The sequence below is a fragment of the Acanthisitta chloris genome, unplaced genomic scaffold, assembly GCF_000695815.1.
Source record: "Acanthisitta chloris isolate BGI_N310 unplaced genomic scaffold, ASM69581v1 scaffold58, whole genome shotgun sequence".
NCBI classification, from domain to species: Eukaryota; Metazoa; Chordata; class Aves; order Passeriformes; family Acanthisittidae; genus Acanthisitta; species Acanthisitta chloris.
In genome coordinates, this window is record NW_008688431.1 from 5,616 (window position 1) to 15,739 (window position 10,124).

Sequence of the window (10,124 nt, forward strand, 5' to 3'; positions counted from 1 at the left end):
TTCAGCCACCACAAACTCACTGAATACAGTTTTATCAAACTCAGAGTAATCTTTGCTTTGGCAGCCCTGACCTTACCTGGGCCTGTTTGTGGGAGAGGGACACACTGCAGAAAGATTTAAGGGGCACAGTGCTGTCTGTGCATAGCCCCAGTTACACCCTGTGCCCTCTCCCTGCTCTGAACATCTTTGTAATTTTTCATTTGATGTCTTTTTCCCTCTGTGTGGCTTCAGCTGGCAGCCTGGCTCCCAGCAAGTCTGCAGCATTGATTACATTAGTGAATGTGCCTTTGGATTAGAGCAGGGGAGATAAATGTATCAATCAATAGGGGAAGCCTATTGATGTAGTCTGCAGTGTGCAGCCTGCTGGATTGCACGAAGACATCTGCTTGCTTTAGAAGTGTCCTTCTCCCCCTGTTCCTACCTGCATGGCAAGCCAGGCAGGGAAAGGGAAGAGGGTTTTGTGCATGAAATTTTGGCTCTCAAGGGCATAGCCCAGCTAGACCCTCCTGAGGACAGCAAACCAGGGGAAAAGGGAGAGTGAAGAGCAGTGCTCATTGCCAGAGCACAGCTGCAGCTGTTCTGTAAAGCTGCAGAGCTGCTGGAGTCCCTGCTCTGACCCTGCTGTGCAGCTACTCTGCCAAAGCTTTTTGCATGGAACTGCACATCGTGTGAAGTCCCAGGCACAGTGCTGTGGCTGCAGAGCCTCTCACTCTGTGCACTCAGGAGGTATCAGGCAGAGCATGACTCCTCCTGAGTTTAGGCTCTGTAAGCACCCAAAAGAGGATTGTATTTGGCTCTAGGGAGGACAAGCAGTTCCATGGGAACCTTTTATCTTTATTTTAGTATAGAATCATAGAGTGGTTTGAGTTGAAAGGAATGTTTGAAGATCATTTAGTCCAACCCCCCTGCCATAAGCAGGGACAGCTTTCACTAGGACAGGTTGCTTAAAGCCCTGTCCAAAAAGATCTTGAACATGTCCAGTGATGGGACATCCACAAATTCTCTGAGCTTGATTGCTTCAGGTTAATTGTTGGGCTGGAAGAGGAGCTTGGTGCAAACCAGCTGGGGCTTGTGCTCTTCATTCTCCTTGGCCCACACATTATACATGCAGAAAGCAAGAAAACCACATCACCTCACCAGCATCTTACCTCCTGGTTGTCCTCAGGCCGCACCACCTTCTACGAGCAGTACGGAGTCATCCGGGATGTGCTGCAGAACCACCTCACAGAAGCCTTGATGTTCCTGATCATGGAGCTCCCAGCCAACGTCAGCAGGGCTGAAGAGGTTCTGCAGCACAAGCTGCACACCTTCCAGTCCTTGTGGGGCCTGGAGAAGAGCAGTGCTGTGCTGGGTCAGTACCAGGCATATGCCAGCCAGGTACGGGAGGAGCAGCAGGAGGCACAGGACTATGTCAGCACAACCCCAACCTTTGCAGGTGAGAGTTTGGGCTGGGCCTTGGAGAGGGGAGTAGTCTAGAGCTGAGGGTGTGAGTCCTTGCATGCTGATGCCAGCTCCATGACTCTGGACCTCAGTGTGACACGGGGATGTCTCCAGGCATCCACCAGTGTGGTAACTGGGAGCTGGAACAAGACAATAGTGTTGTCCTATCAGTTGGAAAGCTGAAGAGCTAAGTGCCATTTTTCTAAGATCTCTGCATTATTTGTGGAGGAGTCATGCAAATTTCCTTTCTCTTTTCATAAAGTCAAGCTGCTCTCTGCAGCTGAGGGATAAAGCTTTGCAGTTCTCTGTGATTAGTGAACCACAAGGCCATCTCTAGTCATGCTGTGTCTTCTGAACATGAAAGATCTTGTCTGAATGATGTTCATGCTCAGAAACTGGTTTCTGCAAGATGAAAGGAGGCTAATCAAGTGGCATCCCTGGGAGGAAGCACAGCAGGGTAGCTGGAGAGCAGTTAGAATCATAGAATGGGCTGGAAGGGACCTTAAAGATCATCTAGTTCTAGTGAAGTCATGAAAGGGCTGAACATGGAGCAAGAGGCACAGTGGCTACCAAGATTTCTGGGAGCTAGGAATAATGGGTAGGTGATAGAGTTTCCCCCAAAAACTGCTTGCTGTTCAGGGTTGACTTGTAGCTGAGATCTCTGTCATTTCAGGTGTGCTGATCCGCAGTGCCAGTCCGCGTTGGGAAGGAGTCCCTTTCCTCCTCACCTCTGGGAAAGCTCTGGATGAACGGGTAGGTTATGCCCGTGTTCTCTTCAAGAACAGGGCCTACTGCACTCAGAGTGAGAGCCTGAGGGATGCAGGGCACAGCCAGTGTAAACCCAAGCAGATCATCTTCTACTTCGGGCACGGTGCCCTCAACATGCCTGCGGTGCTCGTGAGCAGGAACCTTTTCCGGCCTGTCATGCCCAAGGACAGTTGGACAGAAGAAGTGGCTCAGTCAGACCTGCGTATTTTTGGACAGCCACTGTCTGATTACTATGTGTACAGCCCTGTGAAAGAGAGAGATGCCTATTCTGTCCTCATCTCCAACATCTACCATGGCAGGAAAGATTTCTTCATCACCACAGAGAACCTGTTGGCCTCCTGGGGCTTCTGGACACCACTGCTGGACAGCATCTCCCACCAGCCCCTGCGCCTCTACCCTGGGGGTGTGGACAACCAGCGTCTCTTGGACTTTGAAATGGTGAGTGGGGAAGTGGCATTCACACTGGCAGAGCCAGCAGAGCTGATGAACCCCAACAGGCAGATGCCAAGTGATTACAAGGCGATCCAGTCCAAATATCGGCAGAGTCTCCTGGTCTCAGCGTGGCCCGAGGACCTGATCTCCCAGTTGGCTGCTGACATTGAGAAGGCAGCAGTCAGGAGTGTGGCACATTCTGGTCAGTTCCACCTGGCCCTCTCAGGTGGCTCAAGCCCAGTGATCCTATTCCAGCGACTGGCAAGACACCATTTTGCCTTCCCATGGAAGCACACCCACATCTGGCTGGTGGATGAACGCTGTGTCCCTCTCACCGACACCGAGTCCAACTTCTTCAGCCTGCACAACCACCTCCTGCAGAACGTCAGGGTGCCCTACTTCAACATCCACCCCATGCCCGTGCACATGAACCAGCGGCTCTGCGTGGAAGAGGACAGAGGCACTGAGCTCTATGCCAAGGACATCGTGGCCCTGGTGGCCAATGCCAGCTTCGACCTGGTGCTGCTGGGGGTGGGCACCGATGGGCACACGGCCTCGCTCTTCCCCCACTCTGAAAACGGCCTGGAGGGAGCTCCGACCGTGGTGCTGACTGAGAGCCCTGTCAAACCTCACCAGAGGATGAGCCTTAACCTCCCCCTCATCAACAAGGCCAAGGAGGTGTTTGTCCTGGTTCTGGGGAAGGGTAAGCACAACATCACCACCCTGATCAGCAGAGTGGGCCACGAGCCAAAGAAGTGGCCAATCTCAGGGGTCAACCCCAGCTCTGGCCAGGTGGTCTGGTACATGGACTATGAAGCTCTGCTGGGGTGATGCCTTCACAGTGTCCCTCCTCTCTGGCCTGGTGGCCTTACAGCCTGGATTTTCCTACACAATGTCCATGTTTTTGTGTTGCCAGCAGCAGCTTCATCTCTGACAGGCTCCTCTAAGCTTCTGGGAGCTCCATGGCCTGCAGTGCCTCTGACATTTGAGCCTGAAGGAGCTCAGCTCAGTATTTAGAGCTCAGTAGGAGCCAAGAGCCCAGGGCAGCATTTCTGGCTCTGCTAGGGATTCTGGCTGTGACTTTGGACCAATTACCTCACTTTGAAGTGCCTCAGTTTTCCCTGTCAGGCCTTTGTTCTTACTGGCATGTAACTACCTCGCAGGCACTAGGGGAGACTTGGTAAATCAACTACCTGCCAAATCTGTTTAAATTTTATGTCATTCTCAGGCTAAAAGACAATAATAACATGTTCACCCCCCGCCCTGCTCAGTCTGGCTGGGCCAGAGACATTGTCTCAGTAAAATGATGGTTGATTGTCCATGGATCCCTAATCCTGTCCATGCAGCCCATCCTGGTGTCCCCAGGCTCTGACTGTGGCTGTGCTCTCTTGGGAGCTCAGACATCCATGGGCTGTGTGGCCCCTAAATGCTGCCACTGATTTGTGAGCTCACTGCAGTCCTGAGCCTTCACAAGTTGCCCAGCAGCAGAGGCTGAGTTTATAAGCACTAATTTGCTGCCTTCATTAAGTGGATGGCTGATACCATGGGGGATGGGGAAGGAAGACATATCACTCTTTAGGCTGTTAAAATAATGGGCACAGGGTGAGGAATGTGACAGCTCACAGAGCTGTGTTTGCCAACGGTGCAATAATTACTGAGGGAAAAATTTGATGTTGGGTTTAGCTAGCAAAAAATGTTCTCTTTAACTGTCTTTATCTCGTTGTACGAAATGAACTTTTCTCTGTCCTCAGCGTTGAAGCCTCAGCATCATTCGGTGGGTTATAAAATCTCTGTGGGGAGGCAGCTCTGTAAACTGTCAACATATCCATCATTACAGCACACACAGAGGTAGCTGCACTGTTTGCAGATGGTGGTGCTGCTGTTTGAACTCATGGACAAGGACTTATAAGGGAGGGAATTTTCTCTGTACACATCCCATGGGCACACGGAACTAGCAAGTTGCACCTCGGACAACATGAAGTGGTTAAATTGTCTAGTGCTGCTCACAGGAAGGGTTGGAGATGTTTATACCCAGAGAACTTACTCTCCCCTTCTTCATTTTCTCATCTTCACCTTCCCAGAACACTGCCATGCACAAAGGGTGTCCTGTGCTTTCATGGGATCCCCAAATGCTCCATGGTCTTCTTGAATGGGTAATTTACCCTTACATTAGTGCCTTAAACTGGTCTGACAGAGCTCCCAGCACAAACACCCAAGGTGAAAATCAGTCATGGGGGAAAAGAAGAGCATAGAAAGCAGGAGGGAGGTGAGCACAGGCCTTGCTTGTCCAGGGGTTGTGCTGACTGTGGAGTCTGGAAAAAGAGTATACATCCAGGAGTTCACTGGAGTAACTCAGTGTAGCTAAACACCAGCAAACACTGACTCCAAAATATACCACCCTGGCTGGAACAGCTGTGCAGAGGAAGATGGTTTAGGTCTGGTATGTCCATGAATTCAAACATCATTTTTTGGTTTTAGACAAAAATATCCATGTTAACTTCATTCCAGTTTTTTTCTATTTGATATAAGGGAACAATTTTTAATGAAAAATTGACCTGTGTGGGAGTAACTCTATTGCTTTACAGGTGAATGTGGCATTGGTGTTTTTTCTAATTTTTGCACTCTTTCTTCTTAAAATTGGGCTGGCACTTTCTGAAATAAACACTGGGAGGTTTATTTGCACTTTTAGATAAGCACAGGGTTATTTTCCCAAGGAACAGCTGTTCTTTCCAGCTGAAAACAGGGTATGTTTGTGAAGTCTCTTATCTACTGGGTCACCCCAAAATTCATCCTAGATTTTCCTAAAATCCATTAAAAGCTTCCACATGTTTCCCTCAGTGGACATAGCTATCTGGGTTGTTTGGAGGGTTTTTTAGAACTATCTTCTTTTTACACAGACAATTCCTATTAAACTCTTCAATGCTTAGCATTTGCCAAATGAAAATAACCAAATATTTTTGATTGTATAAACTTTCTGACTAGAAAGAGAGAGACTGCAGATGGGAAGAAGGGTTAAAATAGCCACCAAACTGATGAAGAGGAATGGTAGAAATCCACTGGGCTATGGGCCAAGGAAGCAGTGCTATTTTTGTTTTGTGAGAGCTATTAATAGGAGGTGTGTACCTTCACCAGAGCTTATATTAACCTTTCTTTGCAGAAGCAACTCCATGGAGTAACTTCTTCCAGTCTGTTTCTCCTGTAAGTGATTACTGTTACCAATTTGACTAATTTTGGAAATGTCATTGGAAATGTCAAGTGCATCCCTGCAATTCAGTGGTGATTATTTATCTGTTTTACAGAAAACTAACACTGGAAATCATTCATTTTTCACTTTGACTTTTAGAAATCAAGTTGTAAAATCTTTTTGTCCCATGAGCAAAGTTTTATGATTTCTTTCATGTTGTGTAAATGAATAAAGAATTATATTTATTAAAATATAAATAAATAGTTTGGAACAAAAAGTGTCTTTTAATTTCTCTCGAAGATTGGTGATCATTTTGGGTTTGTTCCCTCTTGGGGAGGGAAATCTTAGAGCTTTAGTTGTACCAGTGAACAATGTAGCTGAGGTATTAAATATTCAGTCTAACTCTTGGGTTTTTGGTGTCTCATCCAAACAAGGAACAGAGGAGCAGCCAAAGCCCTTTTAAGGTGAGAAGATGGAATCACCCAATGCTGTGCAGGGTCCCAAAGTGGCCAAGCCTCAGGGAAGTCTTCCCTGAGCCACATTTACTCCCTGAGTTGCATTTCCATAGCTACTGTCACCATAGTACAAAGTTGCTTAATAACATAGACTTTGTAGAGTTGTTTTTCATTCTAATCTACTAAGATCTGTGAGCTCAGATGCTGCAGCTGAAGCTCAAACATGAGCTGTGCTGTGACTCTGCTGGGAGGGCATTATGGACAGTCCCAGTGCAGTCCAGGCCTCCAGTTTAGCTGATGCCCAAGTGTTCCTGGGACCAAAGGAAAGTCTCACCTGGCACCTCCCTGACAGAGGAAGACCAGGCACAGTGTTCCTGGGAAAGAGGAGGAGCACAGCAGTTTCAGCCCAGTGCCCCAGGGGAAGGCATCATTTTTCTGGCAAGAGGAGGATGGGAGGGTTTAAATCAGATGTTTTCTTGCTGCAATCTTGCTGATTCACAACTGCTGGTTCCCCTGAATACAGCTGAAAGGGCAGTGTTGTTCACAGACATGGGTTCTCAGTGGACTCCTGGGCTGCCAATGAAGCAGAGCATTGCTGGAGTGCCAAGGATGTGTCTCTTCAGTGTCCAAATCCTCTCCAGTGCTCCCTTGGGTGTGCAGGTACATTGCTATGACATATTTCTGCTGCTTTCTGAGGCTGGTGCTAATGCTGAGTTAACTAAGCACCCATAGATTTGCAGATAGCTCTGCATGTGAGGAGATTTAAGAGTTAAATTTAATATTTTAACATAGGGCTGGGACAACATTTTCCTATATAGAATTTTTTCTATCCAGGTCAGAAGTGTTTTAATTCTAGTTTAGAGAGAGTTTTGTTCCAGTTCAAAGAAAAATTGTACATCACTTATGAAAGATACTCCAAGCAGCTCCAGGAGCAGTGAACCCTCCCCAAACTCAGGCAGCAGAGCCAGTGGTGGTGAAAGCAACAACACTCTCAGTATCTTAAGGCTTTTTTCAAATAAAATTTTGGGTGCTGTGCTTGACTTCTCCTTTGGGCAATCCTCAGGATTTGTGCCTCCAGATTCATTGCCTGCTTTAGAAGGGATGTTTATTGCCTTGCTCTCCTGAAAAAAAAAAAAAGATTGAAAATGTGGCTGTTGCCTAAAAAGGGGCAGGAGAGGAAAGGAGGGGAGAGATGAGAGGAGGGGAGGGGAGAGAAGAGGGAGAGGGAAGAAAAGCACATTTCAGGAGCCCCAGCAGTCCTGACCCAAGCTGCCTTGTGAGATGTCTGTGGGTAATGTGGATGGATCCAGCTCATTCCAGCTGCTCCCCCTGCAGAGAGTTGGCATGAGGTCCTGTAGCAATGCAGCACTGGGTTCTCCTGCAAGCACCACTGCAGTCTGTGCCAGCCCTGTGCCCTCCAGCTGCTCCCTGCGGCGGGACGTGTTGGCTCTCCTCAGACACATCGCTCTATGGAGAGGAATTTCCCGCAGAAACTATGTCCTGGTGGCTCTCTGACCAGACATCACCTCATTTTTTCCTTAAACAGGGCTCCCTCTTTGTAGGCATCTCCTGATCCACAAAACAATTCGGGTCTGTGTGGCTGATGTTGGGCTCTGAGCAATGTGGCTGTTGCTGAATTGAGATTTGCTCATGGACACAAATAGGCAAGATCCTTTCTGTGTATCTCAGGCTAATTTTAACAGGACTCTGGTTTGGGGTTTTTTTTTCATGCTTTGCTTTTCTTACGTGGGTAAGAAAAAGGGTTGGCACAGTATCCTGTGTGTTTGAGGATTTGATCACAGAGAGGAAGAGAAAGAGATGATGAGATGACAGTAGGGAACAGAATGGGAGCTCAAATATATCTCTGAGTTGGGGGGGCTGGAGCTGAAGCCAGTACCAATTTTAGGTCATTTCCACACATGAGGAAGGGAAACCTGGGGTCAGACACTGGAGAAAAGGGCATCTTGCATTCATGGAGAGGGAGAAAATGGGGACAAAGTACTCTGTAGCAGTCTGAGGTGTGTATATACCATTTGGGAATGTGCTTGTGGGATAGACCTGGGGGATGTTAAACAGCTTAACGTGGGAAAAGCAGAAAGTCTGCAGCAAAAGGGAGGGGGGAAAGACAAGGGCAGCTAGAATTCATCTCACAGCCTGCACCATCATCCCATAGCTTTCTGGGGAGCCATTTGGTAGTGGTGCAGCATCAGGCTGAGCCCCATGGTAGGATTGCTTAGCCTTGGAAAGAGTTGGGACACCTTCCTGGTGTTCCCAGTGCCATGGGAATTGCTGGTTTGTGGTTAGCACAGAGCTGAAGGAGGAGGACTCTGCCACTGACTCACCTTGGGTGAACCACGTTCTTGCCTGATTTCCCCCTCTGAAAGGTTTGGAAGAGGCTGGAGGAAAACTGCTGGAGAGTTTTATCCTCCAGTGTCCCTGTTGTGTGCATTGAGTTGTGTTAACCAAACAATATCAGCCAGAGCACTTGCTGGGAACAGCAGCAGTTGAAATCTTTCCAGCACAAAGCCAGGGCCTGTTCTTATTGCTGTTATCTGCTGGAAGCAGAGGCTGCCTGGCATCTCCTTTCCCAACAGCAGCGTTTTGACATCACCATACTGTCTGACAAACCACCCACACACTGCAGTGCTGGGACTTGTAGAGAGGGACATCTCTGCAGAGGCTTTTTCTCACCTCCTCTCTGGAAACACTTAGGTGTCTGTAAGTAAAGAGGTGCTCTGGAGACAGATCTGCCAGCAGCAGAGGGTGCTGCTTCCTCGTGCTGCGTGAGCTGCTGGGAACTGCTTTTCCCAGCCCTATCCTGCAAAAGGAGCATTTTCCAGAGGCACAGACCAACACCAGGTCCTGCTGCTGGTCCTGGAGCCACACACAGTGCAGAGATGAGGTTGATCTCCTGGGGCACAATGTGCTCTCTGCTCAGCCTGCTCTGCCAGGAGCTACTCCACCTATTCCTCTATTATTCTGGTTGCCACTATTTTTTCATCCATCAAAAAGGCAAGGAACTGATTTTTTTTTTCAGCTTCCCCACTCCCAATGGCTTCTCATGCACAGGCTGTGGCCATGTGCTCAGCTGCCCACATAAAGGCTGGTGACACACAGGGCAGTTGGCACAAGGAGTGTTAGGATATGCCCTTTTTCCTGCAGAAAAAGGAATCTCAGCCTGCAAACTCACTGTGGTTTTCAGGGGATGCTCCTGTCAGTAAGGGGTAGCCAGGTCTGTAGGACATGTACCTCAGAAGTAACTGGGCAACCAGATGGTGTTGTAAGGGTTACTCCAAACAGAACTGGAAGTATTTTATGCATCCAAGTGGTCCAGTTGCATATATCCCATTCTTTAATGCATCTTCACATCCAGCACTCTGTGCTGAAGCAGAAAGAGAAAGGAGCAGTGTCAAAAGACATCACAGGAAGCCTCTTCTTTCCAGGTGAATGTAAAGCAAAATACCTGCTTTGCACTTTTTGGGGGATAAAGGGTTTAAATTCATTCAACAACCTGATTTACTTGTGTTGCAGTGAATGAAGTGCCATGTTGGCTGTGCTGACAGCTCAGTTCACAAGAAGAGCCTAAAAGGAAGATGACTCCTTTTTCTTCTCCCTGCAAAGTGCCCCTGGGGGGATGCCTCTTTTCCCTTCTCTATCCCCCTCTCTTTTACTCCCTTTTCCACCACACTGAGCCATCTTCCAGCTGAGGAGAGTTTGTTGATTGTCCTCTAAGCAGGCTTGGCAGGATTTCTACCTCATGAGGCTGCTGTTTTCACAGCCTCTCTCTCTGTTCTGCGGCACACTGAGTTACTTTGGCTTTGTTGCTGTTCATTACAGACTCTCAT

General features: G+C 48.2%; 1 protein-coding gene across 1 annotated transcript in view; it reads left to right on the top strand.

Moving 5' to 3' along the window:
• Positions 1–3,471, top strand: part of LOC103808221 (GDH/6PGL endoplasmic bifunctional protein-like) — a 6,150-nt gene extending 2,679 nt beyond the window's left edge. The window contains 2 exon segments of the mRNA XM_009080989.1: positions 1,166–1,435; positions 2,114–3,471. Coding sequence (XP_009079237.1) covers positions 1,166–1,435; positions 2,114–3,471 — 1,628 coding nt within the window.
• The last annotated feature ends 6,653 nt before the right edge of the window (positions 3,472–10,124 follow it).